This window comes from Cibotium barometz, chromosome 6, assembly GCF_041138505.1.
Source record: "Cibotium barometz isolate CiBa-2024 chromosome 6, ASM4113850v1, whole genome shotgun sequence".
Classification (NCBI taxonomy): Eukaryota; Viridiplantae; Streptophyta; class Polypodiopsida; order Cyatheales; family Cibotiaceae; genus Cibotium; species Cibotium barometz.
This window is the reverse complement of record NC_141051.1, coordinates 30,457,957-30,474,086: the sequence shown is the minus strand read 5'-3', so window position 1 is coordinate 30,474,086 and position 16,130 is coordinate 30,457,957. Positions and strand designations below refer to the sequence as shown.

General features: G+C 41.5%; 2 protein-coding genes and 1 pseudogene across 3 annotated transcripts; 2 read left to right on the top strand and 1 right to left on the bottom strand.

Annotated features, from left to right (window-relative positions):
• Positions 1-4,589: 4,589 nt before the first annotated feature.
• Positions 4,590-9,899, top strand: LOC147637631 (disease resistance protein Roq1-like; annotated as a pseudogene). The gene is made up of 4 exons (XR_015266009.1): positions 4,590-4,776; positions 4,870-5,162; positions 8,455-9,623; positions 9,737-9,899. The product of XR_015266009.1 is annotated as a disease resistance protein Roq1-like (transcript).
• A 59-nt stretch (positions 9,900-9,958) lies between these two features.
• LOC147637630 (uncharacterized) lies at positions 9,959-11,853 on the top strand. Its single transcript, XM_086799000.1, has 2 exons — positions 9,959-10,024; positions 10,570-11,853. Exons 1-2 carry the CDS (start codon positions 9,959-9,961, stop codon positions 11,725-11,727), a joined length of 1,224 nt encoding a protein of 407 aa, XP_086655126.1. The 3' UTR covers positions 11,728-11,853.
• A 1,752-nt stretch (positions 11,854-13,605) lies between these two features.
• Positions 13,606-15,354, bottom strand: LOC147637629 (uncharacterized). Its single transcript, XM_086798999.1, has 2 exons — positions 15,144-15,354; positions 13,606-14,753 (listed from the first exon to the last, which is right to left on the bottom strand). The coding sequence occupies exons 1-2, from the start codon at positions 15,352-15,354 to the stop codon at positions 13,606-13,608; spliced, it is 1,359 nt and encodes a 452-aa protein (XP_086655125.1).
• Between the last annotated feature and the right edge of the window lie 776 nt (positions 15,355-16,130).

Below are 16,130 nucleotides of genomic sequence, written 5' to 3'. Positions count from 1 at the left end.
GTTGATCGAAAAATCGCTCATCTTGCTCCTGTTCTTCTGGCATGGCCTAGGTATGTACGTGTGCGAGAGATAGTGGGAGGGCAAGAGAGAGTAGAGCACAAAGAAGAAATTGAAATATGGTGGTTATAAATGAAAAATGACTTAAATATGTCTATAAATATATTTTTTTAAAACTTTTAGAAAATATAAAAACACAAAAAGATTATAATCAGAGAGTTTAAGCCCATGAGGAACCACACCGACGCTTGCTTGCTACCCAGTGCCGTAGTCTCTCCCTAGCATTTGATCTGTTGTATCCTTCAGTTCTTCTTGCATTAACAGTTTTCATTATTTGACGCCTAAGAGACAAATTACCGCGAGATTTCTGCCTTTTTTTGCCAACCAGAATGTGATAGAACTAGTTGAACATTTCATGGAGTGCATTACTCTTGACTTTGCCACCACCATGGCGAGTGCCCTTAAAATACACAGCCTTTGCTTGGTAATGTGATTTTTCCATGCCTTGATTGCTCCAAAGTGCTAAAGAGCTATATCTATCGAGAAAGTATGGCCCATGTGCATACAATATATGCTGCATAGAAAATTACAAAAAGTCAACAAACAGTATAAAAAACATACTACAAGGACACAAGAAATATAACATTACCATGTAGTGAGTAACGTGTGTTTCTCCCCATGCCTCGACCATTTCTTTTGTAAATCTACAAGTGGCTTGTTTAAGTGCCTCAATACCATGGTCATCCAGGTGAGGTCGCTCTAGAAGATCGACCATTTTATCACACACCTCCCATACACGTGCACATTTTAGGCCAAGCCTGGCATCATTTCCTCGATATGTTGTAACATCACATATCTTCTTCCAAATTTCAAAGTTAGTGTGGCTATGAGAACCCAAGTGGTTTGATAGCAAGTGTCTTGCCTTTGATCCACCCATGCAAATTTTATTAGGGTTGTCTTGTGTAGGGTTTGATTTTCTGTCCTTTGTCAAGACCATTGCTTCAGCATGTAATCCAATAGAGGAAAGTATACCCTCTAGTGCACGTATTGACTCTTCTCGTCGATCTTCGGGCTCCATGTTCCAGACATAGTTTATGTGGAGCATCAATAGCTTATCCAAAATCTTGAGTCTTGCATGTAATGTGCACACATGCACTTGACATAGTGGAATGTCCAAGATTGGGTTCCAAGCATTGTCCTCCTGGTCACGACTAGGTGGCTTGCTCTGGTCACAACTTAATATGCCATTATGCCATACCTTTGATCCTTTCCTCTGTTCAGTATAAAAAACGACTGCTTTTTTTGCACCCACCTGTTTTTGACTTTTGCCTTTGCTAGGTTGTTTCCCTTTTACTCTTGAGTCTACTACTGTCTTGGAATGACAACAGTGAACACATGAGAATATAGTATTCGCACCTGTTTTACAACCCAACATACACTTTAAGGTTTTTAGATCGCCACCCAAGTGCCATTCAACATTAAAGCAGCCTATCCCGGGAACATCAAGCTTTTGACCATTGACCTGACAAGAGACGACATGTTGAATATAAGACCGTTCAAAATACCACCTCAAGGTATCATGGTTCTCTTTTGGGGGAGGACCCATACTGCTTGCCACCAGATGTTCTTCTCTGATTGAATGCCGTAGTAGTCTTGCTTATGCCCTTGACCCCTATTATTGCTGTCTTGAGTTGCATCCAACTCTTGGGTCTCTAAAGGTTTTTCTCTAAGTGCTCGGCTCATCAAGGTTAAACTAACATGCTCCAGTCTTTGACCTTTAACCACTTGCAGCTTCAAGACAAACACGGCATTTCCACCTGTCTCTTTAAGTGTGAGGCCATAGTGCTGAATCATTGCTTTTTGTAGCACTTCCAAGTCAATGTAGACATTGTTATATGCATTGTATTCAAAGGGTTTGTTTGTTGGCATTGGCATAATATCCTCCACCCACTTGTACCCATTAAACATGGATTCAATATCACCATTGGCACACTTCTTTGCCATCTGTAAGCTATAAAGTGTTGGAAGCAAGGATTGCATAATTCCCTTTGTTCGCAACCCTAAAGTGATTGACCTGTACATTGCTCTGTAACCTTTCTGGCTAATACCTGCTGAGTCACATATATCAAGCATCTCTTTGGGTGTGACAATTTCTTTGATTTCCTTCAAGAAATGTTGACGAAGGGTCTCCCGCAGCTTATCATTACCAGAACCTGTTATCATTTCCATGATATCCTTCTCCTGAAGGACATGCTGAAGAAGGGAGACATTAACATTGTCCTCAGCATTGTTACATCCTAGTATAGCTGTTGCACATGCCCTACAATCGCAAGAGTCACCCATGAGAGATTCTTTATTCATTAATTGCTTCTCAAAGTTGCTATAATTCCTACAAAATTTTTTACCTGGTTGTTTGTTTACGCCTCTTGCATGCGCCTGCTGTCTTAGAAAGTAACCCAACAGCTTTACGTTTTCTTTGCCTTGCGTGATATCCAATGGAAAGGTGAGTGAAATGGTGAACACGACGCCGAAGATTAGGAGTGGAGTGTTGAAGACGAACATAATTATCGGTAAATTGATTTATTGTGTGCACACGATCCGCTAAATTATTCTTCTGCACCTCAAGCTCCTCTGAGAGCTCTTTAATCCTCTACATCAAACTATTGATCTGCTTAGTCGATGCCGCTTGAAGCTGGTCGAAGGCAAATTGTGTTTGCCTCTTTCCAGCTGCCTCATCTAGCCACAACATGTGTAATCTCCTACAATAGCCAAGAAGCCCATTGAAACCATCACCAACAAACTTAAAAAAACTTGTTATGCTTTTGAATGGTGGAGGGGCACCAGATATTGGATCTGGTGGATAAAGATTTCCATCAATCCAAAGATCAATGTGCATTGGAAGCTGATCGTATGAAATATTGGGTGCAACATGCCTACTACGTAGGGTTGCGTATTCTGTCTCCAAATCAACCTGAAGGCGGATCTTAGAAGGCTTATTGGTGATGCCTTGTAGTGCCATCTACAAGAAAGTAGGCTTGTAAGCTTGGGTTGAATAGGAGTGGAAGGAGCAGGATATGGTATCAAAAAATAATGGGAAGAATGGAGATGAGGGTTGCTTCTCTAGAGCTGCATTGTGGATAGAGAAAGAAGCCACAAAGGGAGCCAAAGAAACATAGAGAGGGTTGGCAATGGTGGTGAGAAGGAAATGCAAAGAAGACAATGCATCATGGGAAGCTTCTTTAGTACAAGCTATGGATGCTAAGCAATATAGAGAGAGAATACATCATGAAAAGGTTCTTTTGTGCAAGTCATGGCTACTACTATGGGTTTGGAGAGAGGACCAAGTATTGTAGAGAGAATGCTCCTGGTAAGCTTCTTCCTTGCAAGCCATGGCTACTACTGTGGGTTTGGAGAGAGAAGGCTCATTTAGGAGTACGGATCTGCTAGCTATGGAGAGAGGACCAAGTATTGTAGAGAGAATACTCATGGTAAGCTTCTTCCTTGCAAGCCATGGCTACTACTGTGGATTTGGAGAGAGAAGGCTCATTTAGGAGTACAGATTTGCTAGCTATGGCTTTTGGAGTAGAGAAAGACGTTTTTTTCCATGGAGAAGGAGTGCAGGGCATTTTAGAGAGAGGATATAGAGAGAGAAAGAGATCTGGTGCACACACAAAAAAGTGGGAAAGAAAGTGACGAATTTTTAGAATGTTTGGAGTTCGAAAAGGTAGAGAAGGCTATGATAACTGACTGACAGCCCATTACAAAGCTTTAAAGTCACCTGGGTGGCCAGATCTAAGAATATCTCCTTTTTTCATTTTTCTTTGTTTTTGTAAAAAATCAAATATATGTTTTTAGGACTAGGCCTCTAGGCTTGGTCAAAGATGGATTAGCATTTTAAGCATTTCACTAAACGTCCAAATTAAAGGGCCCAAGAAGACTCCATTGAATTCCTAATGAATACTGCTTGCGGCTGCTTCTGCAAGCAACAGGTGGGACAATACACTTTATCCGCTAATGAAGTGCAATTTACTCAAGCAAGGAGAGCCTCAAAGAAGCCCGATCAAGGAGTGGCTGGCTTAATGTACTTGCAGCATAAACGTAGAAAACGTAAACTGGAGAGATGCGTAAATCGAGAGGAGAGGAAGCATTACGTTATCTTCCTAAGCCTAGTACGGCTCCCAATCCTTAATCTCAGAGTGTGGATGCGGAAGAGGAGAGGCGGCCTTAGAGATCACTTCGCCCTTAATACTGCCTGCGGCTGCAAGCAACAGGTGGGACAATACACTTTATCCGCTAATGAAGTGCAATTTACTCAAGCAAGGAGAGCCTCAAAGAAGCCTGATCAAGGAGTGGCTGGCTTAATGTACTTGCAGCATAAACGTAGAAAACGTAAACTGGAGAGATGCGTAAATCGAGAGCAGAGGAAGCATCAGCAGAACGAAATGTACTTGCAGCATAAACGTAGAAAACGTAAACTGGAGAGATGCGTAAATTGAGAGGAGAGGAAGCATCAGTAGAACGAGGGATTGAAGAAATGCTTGCCTAAAGGCCTTACAGTATAAAAAGGAGGTACCAGATAGCGAGAGCCCTACGAGTTTCTGTCTCTTTCTCTCTCTCTCTCTCTACTCTCTTTCTGGGTGTCCCCATTAACAACACAATAATATGGCACGTCGAAGTGTTGAGGATATGGTGACTGTTGCTGCAGGCGATCCTGAATCGTTCATCTCCAAAATCTTCAATGTTCCTAAACTCGTAAAGGCCATCCTTTCACTCAGCAAGGTACTAACATGGTTCCACACAACACCACATATAATTAATCTCGCATATATTTATGTAATTTCATTGATGATGATCACACTGTTTTTTTTCCAGGCCACGCTCGATTCCATCGACCCCGCAACTGTGAATCATATGATGCAAGAGGTGGCCAAGGTTTCTGGCAGCGTGCCTTTGATCGGGGTGGGCATTTCATCGCTTGCCCTCATAATCAGTATCATCGCCACAGCACAGGACAACAAGGAGAAGCGGGAGGAGATAAGACAGCATGCCGAGTTTCTCCAAGAGCACCTTCCCGAGCTCGGAGAAGAGGAAATGGAGGTCTTCAAGACGGAGATCTTCGTCCTCTGCCAGCAGGCCTGCATTTTGAAGATCGAGAACAAGAGAAGGTACCCTTTTTTAAGAAAATTTATTTTTCCACTCAACTATGGGATCACTGTTTGCGTTCATTTCCACATTATAGGAGTCGGGGCTATTCTGACGCCGGCCGGGTGCTATCAGGCACTCTGACTCAAGCATACATACCATGCGCGATAGGTCTCACAAGAATCGAACTCTCACCCTTCACTTAGGTTATCTTCAGCTAGGGGTTTAGGAACGGTGATTGAGTTATCTGCCATAGGATATCCTCGTAGAGATCTTCTTTGGATGACGTGGAGGTAAATTGATATTGGTTGAATTTTGAGATTTTAGTTGTTATTCTTGATTTTTATTTTTAGCTATTGAAGTCTTTTCGCATAGGAAAGATGAAGTGGGTCATAGCGGAATCTTTTTGATGTTGGTTTTAGATTGGTGGAGGCTTACCTCCTCTTGTTTAGGGAATTAATGCTAGTGTGGGGCACCGGCCAAAAAAGTCAAGGTATTTATGAAGCAAAATGCACATGAAATAGTTTGATATTCTTTTTTTTTGGACCAATAATTATATATATATATAAATTAGCAGAGAGTTCGTTACATCAAAATGAAGCTAGGTGGGTGTCACCTACTTATCTCTACATCCCATATCTCTATTCACTATTGTTTAACAAATTACATAACAGATTCTTTTTTTTTGGGACCAATATATATATATATATATATATATATATCAGCAGAGAGTTCATTACATCAAAATGAAGCCAGGTGGGTGTTACCTACTTATCTCTACATCCCACATCTCTATTCACTATTGTTTAACAAATTACATAACACATTCCATCTATCATCTTCATTTACAAAAGAGGATTCCTCCCAAAACACTTTGTAGTCCAGCAATATACTAGCATCCATTAATGCTTCTATGGTGTACCCTCTAGGAGTCTACTTTTCCAACACCTCTCCCTTACTTAGATAGATCTTGATAGTGGGTCTTGTCCCCACTTGGTTCTCTATGAAGGCCACAAAAGTATATTTTATATACTTCTCTTTCAAATACCATCTTTTAGTCTTGGGTCCCAACCTCAGTTGTTTAGACTTATCCAAAGAAACCTGCAATCAACTACAAATTAGGTTTCCCTAGTATGCAAGAGGGGTTCCCAGCCAAAGCAACAGTCAGTTGATGCCATTCTGCATTGTCTGTAGCATCAATTTCTATCATGTTCACACAAATCACATATCTACACATTTATGCATCAATCATGTCACATCCAATACATTCTGAAACACAACACAGCTCCTAAAAGTCCAATACATTTCCCATAAATAGCAAGCCATGATGATATTGAATAGAACCTCTGCTCCCTTAGCATTAGCATACCATTTGCCCAGAATCCAGTCCCCCCACTATGTTTGAAATCCCAGCCCATGTACCCATTTCATTAGTTCTCCCCATGCTAGCTGGATAACTCTAGAAGGCATGCTAACCATCCTCTAAGGTAGATATGCATTTGGGGCAACAGCCACTAATTAAATTCTTCTGTATCAATTTTACTCCAATAGGTAGAGCCCACATGCACACTCTCCACAAGAACACCTAGAATTTGATGGGAATCTGACCCTCTCACAATTCTTTCCACTTCTTTTTCCAACAGCCAGGACTCCAGCTCACCTTCCAAATTCTGTTGCAATACTCCACATTCAAGTCCCCTTTCGTTAATTCCGCATACAGAGCCCTAATTGTGCCTTTCAAGTCCCCTTTCGTTAATTCCGCATACAGAGCCCTAATTGTGCCTTTCATCAGTTTAACCCCGTTAACCCAAGCCCAATCTTTGATCCAACAAGACTCATCAAAAGCAATGGAAAATCATCCCCCTTGAATCTGAATCAACACCTGTCTCATTAATTCCCTTTCCCTTGTAGAGAAATCATACTGTTGATGTAATTGATCAAGTTCTTTCCAACCCACCTCAATTACATCGCAACAGTCAGCTAACTTTCTTAATCCCCTATTATTCAACCTCCTTGCAGAATGAATATCCGAAAGGCCCAATGGTGGGTTAAATTTATGAGACCACCATAGGCTCAGGCTAAGCATTGCATTCCATGAGGCCCTATAACCCCCATCCCAAACCATTAAACTCAAAACATCTTTCTAGTTGCTACTGAGCCTCTTACAAAGGGGGGAAGCTTTCACTTTTAAAGGAGCATGACAAAACAATTTTTCCTTCCAACCCAGACCATGACAACTACCTTGAAATAGGAACAAAGAGACCTTTACCAATTCTCTTATCATAACAGTCCAAGTTTCATCTTGAGACAGACATTTTGGAGGAAACTGAGCCACCCATGCTAGAGTTTGAGTAGGTAAATGCACGATGCAAACCCCCCCTTCACTCCTTGGCATAGACAATTTATCCCAAGACAACTAGGCTAAAGCTTTCCCGGTAACTTTGCTATTTCTCCACAGAAAATCCCTTATAGGACCCAAGATCCTCTTCCAATGACTTTTACCAAACTCTAACACATGGCATAAAAACATTACATAAGCATGCAACACTATATTATAAATCACAACTCTATCATGGAAAGGAATTTTAACCCCTTCCCACTTCTTTATCTTTGCTGAGAATCTGTCTACGGCCCAATCAACCAGCTGTTTATTTGTGACAAGAACCCCAAGTGAGACTCATAGGTGTCTTACAATTTTCTCTCTTTTAACAATCTCACATCCCAAATAGTTTGATCTGTCTACGGCCCAATCAACCAGCTGTTTATTTGTGACAAGAACCCCAAGTGAGACTCATAGGTGTCTTACAATTTTCCCTCTTTTAACAATCTCACATCCCAAATAGTTTGATATTTCATTGAATAGTGTAGTTATTTACACTAGAGTCTAGATATATCTCTAAGGGAGGACACCATTGCAAACTCAATCTGCAAATTGTTTTAGTATTACTGAGAGCATGCTCACACGAGGGGGGTAATAGTTATTTGTATCAACCACACCCCCCCCTCTCCCCTTCTCCTTGTGTTACTAGCCTTACCCCATGCCTAAAACATTTTTTACTAACAATTTAGAGCATGTACAATGCCCCAAGTAACTTGCTGCTTACATCCAATAGTCCTAAAAGAGTCTAGAGCATGTAAAATGCCGTAACTTACATCCAAATATGGTCCTAAAGAATTTCTTAGACTCAATAATTTTTCTAAAGAGTTTATACAAAGACCTGTTTGTAATGACATGCATGAATCAAGCCTTTTTTGTGAAACCCATAAGCCAACTATTATGGTGGTAATGAGACGTCAATGGTGTGTTTGTAACAGAGAGGAATGCATCTTTCGATTGTGGTCGTGCTTAGGCGATGTTGCGACTGCACGATGCAACGCAGGCACCCTGGTACATGTAGCGAACCAATTGAAGGTCATTCATACAAAGTTCGATACATTACTGAAGGTTCGGCTAATCCACTTGAGCCCTAAATATGCCCGGCCGGCACAAGGTACGGGGGACTTTGTGGGCATTGAGAGCCGCACTAAACTAGTGATGAACTTCTTGGAGCAGCCAGGAATTCGTGTAGTGGGCATCTATGGGATCGGAGGCATTGGAAAGACCACCCTGTTGCGAGCTGTGAAGCGGGAAATAGAAAGAAAGAAGAAGCACATTGTGGCCTATGTGGAGGTGGGTGAAAATCCAGCTTCCATCGTAGCTCTTCAGCAAGATATCATATTGCAAGCCTCTGAACAATGCTTCAAGTTCCACGACGAAGAGCATGGACGCGACAGCCTCCTCACTTGCATCAAACAGATCAAAGACGGAAGCCACGATCAGGGGCTTTGTCTAATCCTTGACAATGTTTGGAAAGATGAGCATCTTAGAAAGCTCCTGCCGGGAAACATCATAGATGCTCTTCCACCTTCCAGCATTTTGCTCATGTCTTCGCGCCCAAAGCAGCAAGCAGAGACCTTCTGCAACCTCTCCGGCGTAGAAGACAAGAATTGCTTGCTCTATGAGCCGCCACCTTTGGATGCATTCCACGCGGAGCAACTATTTAGGAGGAGGGCGGGGGCACATGGCAAAGACTTTATAACAGAGGCGGAGTATGAGCTTGTGCGTCAAATTGTGCCTCTGTGTGGAGGCTTGCCACTTGCACTTGAAGTCTTAGGCTCTTACTTCAATAACAAGAACAATCGTACACTGGATAAATGGGAGACTGTGAAGAGGAGGCTCAAGACTGCCGAGGACTCGCCCTCCACTGGCGAGGAGAAGATCTTTAAACGTCTGGAGCTGAGCTTGGATTTGCAGACACAGGATGTTCAACAACACTTTGTGGATGTGGCCTTGTTTTGGAATGGCAAGCCTTGGGCCGATGCCAAAGCCGCCCTCACAGAAGACAATTTGACTCATCTGAAGATGAGCTTGACAAGACTGTGAAGGTGCATGACCTTATGGTGGCCCTTGCAATCAGACGGGCCAAATTAGAGAAGTCGTCAATGTATGTGGTGAATGATATTGTGTCACCTAGCGAGGCAAGTTCTCTCTCTCTCTCTCTCTCTCTCAATTCTTGGAATATGGGATTTATACTTTTCAATTCATGGATTCGCTCAGTTCAAAGATAACCTTCATGATAAAAGAGAACGGGCCTAGAGAGGCCATTCTTTCTCTGAAAATGGGAAGCCCCGTTAGGGGTAACCCATTTTCAAAGAAGGAATGGCCTCCCCAGGCTAGTGCTCACGAGAAATCGACCTCGTGTGTGTTTTCAACTGGTTGAAATTCGAATTTCTCGACAGCTTTGTCCTTAAGAAAACCGGAAAAATGTTTACATATTTAATGGTCACAGAAGGGTTGTTGGAGAGCCTTCTCCACCACCAACTCGTGACCAGTAGTAGTTACCAGGTGTGAGTTGCTGGTGGAAAAAGTTTCACACACAATCATTTTAGGCCATCATGGTGGAGGGAATGGCCACATGGAGGCCATTAATCCCAACCACTATCACATGACGATGAAGCTAATGACAAAAGCGTTTCTCTGCTCGAGTCTTAGAGATGAGCATGCTCGTCTCTAACCCCCGCTCGAAAAACAAAAAAATGTCTTGAGGAGTGGACTACTTTTAAATTTCTCACCGTCATGTGTCATGGGAAATGGATAGAAGGGCTTACTAGCCATCCACATTACCAATGGTGCGGTGAAACATACCCATCAAGGGGTGTCTCATTACAACAAATAGAGTTAGTCTAGAAGTTTTCTTCTTTCTCCCCCCATAGCTTTCTTGAAAAACATGTTTCTCTATGCAGCAAGGGTTATCAAGCACAAACATGAATGTGGATAAGGTAGATCTTGCAAAAATGAGCAATGTAAAACTTTGTGTGTTGGAAAAATGTCACATTTATTATTATTTTTTCCTAATGTTTCATGGAACTAAACCACTTTTTTAAATGTAGATCAATCAATTGCGAGGGTTGTCATACACAGACAAGAGGGTGGACGTTGTAGATCTTGCAAAAATGAGCAATCTAAGATTTCTGGTCCTAGACAATTGTCGCATACAAATGCGTTTTATGCAAAAGACATATTTTTTAGATAAGCTTTTTCCACAAACCACACACAGAGGGTGGCTACTCTTACTAGTGTTTTTGATAGTATCTACCATCATAATGACTCTTGCCCAATTTTTATATGCACTAATCTTCATACTACCCCTAGGTTTCACTTTGCTCCTCCTCCTCTATCTCTTTTCTTCTCATGCTTGTGCTCCCACTTTTTTAAACAAAGAACTCACCTTTCTTACCTTAAAGGATTGTGTAAACACAATCGGCCTTGCCAAATCCATAGCTAGCTTGAGCAAGCTTAATTCTCTTAACTTGTCTCAAAACCATGGCTTCTCTCATTTTCCATCAACCACCTTCTCCAAATTAACATCTCTCCACTTTCTCAACCTCTCCGCTTGTGAAGAACTAACCAAATTGCCAGATCTAGGCAACATGAAATGCTTGGAAGTTCTAGATGTGTCTTCATGTAAACAGTTGCAAGAGTTACCCAAGTCTCTTGGTCAGTTGGAGAGGCTGAGGGAGCTTGATGTGAGTAGCTGCATTAAGTTGGTTGGCCTACCTGAAACCCTTGGGGAATTAAAAAGATTGCAGATACTAAAGGCAAGAAATTGTGATTCACTAGATAAGCTACCAAAGTCTATAGAAAAATTGGTCTCCCTTCAACATCTCGACTTGTCATGCAGTGATAAGTTGACCACACTACCACCCACATTCTGCAACCTATCATCTTTGCAAATCTTAGATATGTCTCATTGCTCTAGTTTAATGAAGTTACCTAAGGACCTTGGAAATTTGAAATCTCTACATACACTCAAATTATCTCATTGTGAAGGTTTGGAGAGTATACCCAATAGCATTGGCAGCTTGATCTCCCTCAAACACCTTGATCTCTCATCATGTGTTGAGTTGAAAGAGTTACCAACTAGCATTCATTACTTGAAGTCCTTAAAAACCCTCGACATAACTTCTTGCCAAAAGCTACAGACAATGTCAAATTTGTTCTCTATTCTTCCTTCATCATTAGAGGAAGTGATAGGGTTGTCAAAATAATCTATATTCAATATCATATCCACATGTAACAACCATGACCCACCATTGAAAGCTTGATGCAACAACTACCCATCTAAGTACTCATCATGTATGATGTTGCCATAATATTAGTGATAGTACCACCAAAACCATCTATATCCTAGCTTGGTGTGACCATATAGTAAAGTTATTAATAAAATGTTTCAACCCCCATTTCAACTTTTTACTAATATAGTGCTTGGCATTATGTAAAGATATAAAGTTTTTAGTAATCATGCATAGTGCTAAAAAATCCATGAGTCATTTGAGTATTTTTTTTAAAAATAACTCTCAAATCCTAAAAGTTTACGAGGAATAAAGGCATATATAGAAGTTACTACGCTTCAAAACATTCAAGTGGTATATGAAAATAACTCTCAAATCCTAAAAGTTTACGAGGAATAAAGGCATATATAGAAGTTACTACGCTTCAAAACATTCAAGTGGTATATGAAAATTTTATAATGGTAGTTTTGTAAAGAAGTATTAAAAAGAAAATATCTTTGGTTCGCTGGAAAGTACTTAACAATGGCTTATACACATCAAAAGGTTATTGTATTCTATTTGCAACATGCTCAAAAAAAGATTTGTCTAAAATTTCACTTGTAGTACAAATTTGAATGTTTTTTGTATTTTTAGCTTTTTACAAAAACTTATCACAAAAAAATTAGAACTGTATTTTTTGTTGCACTTTTTAGTTATGTAGTATTTTATCCATGTGTTATTTCATGTTGGGCATGTTTTCTTGCAAGGATTTTATTTTAGTTTTATTTTACTGTATATCCTAAAATATTCTTAGGAATTTACCTCTAGTCTTGTAATTGAGTCACAAAAGTACCTCACACCTCATTCACATACATTTAAGATAACTTCTACATGAGTAATTAGAAATTAGTAAAATCTATTGACTCTCCCTTATATAGAGAAACATTCGGTATACACTCTCAATAAAAAACATGAAAATGTAAAAATTCAAATTAAAAAAACCATTAGAGTGCCTTAAACAACACTCACCATGCCTATTTGGAGAGCCTTTTGAGAAGTTGGCAATTTTTATCTTATCGGTCTTATGAATAGAGATATACACTACGTCTCTATTTATAGATTTTTCTTAGGTTTTTGGGGGTTTACTTGAATTTTTTTTGAAGAGGCTCTAGTAAGAGATACCAAAGTTTATATTTTTTATGAGGATGCGCCATGTTCTTGACACTTTTTTATCAAATATTTGAAGTCATTTGTGTCCTCACTAATTTTTTCAACTGCTTTCATGATGGTATTATGATGGTGTGAAAAAAGAGTAGAGTGGATTGTAGAATTGATTATGATGTTGTACTTATGTAAAATTAGAGGAGTCTTAAAATTTAAGGTTTTGAGTGTTTTTTTCTATAAAAACGTGTGGTTTTGGGGGGATGACTTTCAGCAGTGAGGAGCCGCCTTCACGATGTAGATCTAGAGCAGCGTATAGCATACTATAGAGTGGAGTTCTACCTCAGCGACATGAGAAGGAATCCGTCTGTCCATGGAGTGCAGGCATCGCTTCTATTTGGCTTGCCCTTTTTTTATTATTTATACCAACAAGCGTAAGAATTAATTAAGAGAGACAAAAATTACAAAGTCTGGCCGGGAAACAGCACCACAATCATAACAATTACAAAAATCAAAATTCTTTATCGCATAGCTTCAATTCTGGATTGCAGAAGAGACACAAAACGAAAGGCCTCCTCCGTCTTCATTTGGAGCGCAAGCTGCTGAGCTTGTACCGGAATGCTTGGTTGAATTAGAGGTTCTCTAAGTGCTGCATCTTTTGTGGTATGCAATCTCATCTATACCAAGTGAATGTCATACATCTGCACATGAAAATCAGCACAAAATTCTCAGATTTGGAACCTGGTAAGCAGCCTCAAAAGCAGTCGCACATCTATCTTTCCAAATCAACCAAAGGAATTCAGCTCTAACTCTGGCCCAACACCGTGAGAGCACCCTAACCGTATCCCCTAGAAGAAGTTGTTTAGCAGAGGGCAGGCCGCCCAGAGCAAACCAAATCGGTGACAAAATGTCAACAGATCTCCGATAATTTCTGAATAGATGCCCAATATCTTCAATGCTAAGTTTACATCTAGTACATACCCCATCTGAGAGTCCACATTTCCTACACTTGTCACCTGTCCAAATGGCTTTATGCATAATCAACCACAATAACACAGATTTCTTAGGCTGAATCTCTTTAGACCAAATTGAGCGGAATTTGAAGTTCCATTGGTGCCTATCATAAAGGACTGACCATCTCTTGTTGAGAGCCACATGAACAAGGGTAGACGGTATTGCTTGCACACGAGGGGGGTGACAGAACGCTGTGCCTCCTCTCCAACATAAGCCTTCGAGGGAAATGGGCTCGGAAACTGATATCTGCCATGCCTCATCATCAGGAAAGATGCTGATACGATCTCGCACCAGCAACACTTCCCAAGGGAGGAGTGAGAATTTTAACAGCAGTTCATCATTAGTCATCCACCTATGGGAGGGAAATTGCCACACATCAGCCCAAACTTTGATGCCCTTCTTGTGAATACGTAGAGCAGTACGTATTGACCTGCTGGACACCGGAGGAACTGGACTAAGAGGAAACCACAGAGAGTCCGAAGCTCTGATAGAGTAGCTGTGTCTGCTTTCCCACACAACCCCTACCTTGTCACGATATTTTTTCCAAGCTTTCCATAAAGAGCGAAGCAGCTCAGACCCTTTAGGTTTGACAGTTTCATGACCTATCAAGATAGTAATCCAACGCAGATCCCTCCAGCCTGAGAAGTTTTCCAAGGAGAATTGGTCAAAGTTTCTAAATAGCAAACGGGAAGAGCATTCCTGTGGGTGAGAGACAGCTCTAATAATAGTCTTAACAGCAAGACAGTCAGCCCTAACGAGAATATCTACTACCCCCAATCCCCCTTTGTCCCTGGGAAGGTAGCAGAACTCCCATTTGACTTTGGCAGCTCCTCTCCTGAAAGGGTCTCCTGACCAAAGGAAGTTCCTACATAGCTTTATTAGAACTATGTGCACTCGACCAATTTGCACATATGGGGCATTGATGATTTGCAGTCAGAAAATACAGATCGCCACGCTATAATTTGCGATGCCCTTGTAGAGGAGCGTTATATTGACTTGGACATTGCAGCACACGTTGGGCAGCGTGTTTTCTTGGTGCGAGAGAGCATTCCATCAGACACCAGAGCACGATGGTCCCATCCCTCTTGATATAAATTTTTATGATCCTCATCTTGAGGAGGCTCTCCAGGCAGCTGAGGCCGACACTAGAGAGAGATTCAGCATGCGTGTCTATCCAAACATGCGTATTTAGGAGATGGGCCACCACGCCAAGCGGACGCTGCTGACTTGGAGCTTGCCCGCACCAGGGCAAAGTTTGTAGAGTGGCACAGAGCTCCATCCCGGCACCCTGGATCCCCACAGGGAGTTGAGTCCTCTCGTGCTGCGGAGGACAGATTCGTATGACAAGAAGCCACTGCAGCTGGCCAACTTTTTGGGGACCCGTCTCCGGATCCAGTGGTACCCATCCACCAGTGCACTATTGCTGAGAGGGTTATCGAGGAGCCTCATCCTAGGACATAGAGGTGTTCATACTACTAGTGGCATGACCCGTCCCCGACGGGCAAGAGTATTCTAGCCTTGTAGAAAGAGCCTTGTATTTAAATCTTACTTTGGGCCTTGTATTCTAGCCTTGTAGAAAGAGCCTCTTATTTAAATCTTACTTTGGGCCTCATGGTCGCCGACTTAACAACCTACATATATATATATATCCATTCCATGCTTACCACAATATCAAAGCTCCCAAAACACTTAGTTTTTTTTGAATAAGCACTAAAATTGGCATACATATATATCTAGCATTCCAACCTGGGGTAGTGGTGACAACCAAACATACGTGCACAAACTATTAAAACAATCTTCGAGCGACTGGATTATCTCAGCTTGGAAACCTATGGTTCTCATCGCCATCTGTCTAAAAAATCTATACAAGACAATAATATTGTGAAGTCCCTGCCCCCTCTGCGGTGCCCTGCCCGGCAGCGGAAGCGGCGTCGGCCTCCCGCGTAGGCCGGGGATCCACACTCGGGGCCTCGCCCGCGAATGTCTGGGATGAGAGGCTAGCCCAGACGGTCACTCCGAGACCGGGCCTGGAAGACTCCCCTCGCTTGGAAGGCACGGGCGATTCCACCATGGAAAACATCTTCTAACGAGGGAATTACTCTAATGTGTCAAAGTCTACTCATATGACCGAACCTGAAGTCACATAGTCAGATCAAGAAGAGACTTGCACTTGGTCCATGGAATCACCGTTTTTTTTCTCATTTACAAGGCACAGCCGCCGTTGA

Bases quoted from the DNA above. Each gene is read 5' to 3' on its own strand.
- LOC147637630 (XM_086799000.1), top strand. From the start codon at position 9,959: ATGGTCACAGAAGGGTTGTTGGAGAGCCTTCTCCACCACCAACTCGTG. The intron at 10,025-10,569 runs GTGTGAGTTGCT...TTTTAAATGTAG, and splicing joins TGACCAGTAGTAGTTACCAG to ATCAATCAATTGCGAGGGTT.
- LOC147637629 (XM_086798999.1), bottom strand. From the start codon at position 15,354: ATGAGGCTCCTCGATAACCCTCTCAGCAATAGTGCACTGGTGGATGGG. The intron at 14,754-15,143 runs GCAAGCTCCAAG...TCCTTTGGTCAG, and splicing joins CAAACTTTGCCCTGGTGCGG to GAGACCCTTTCAGGAGAGGA.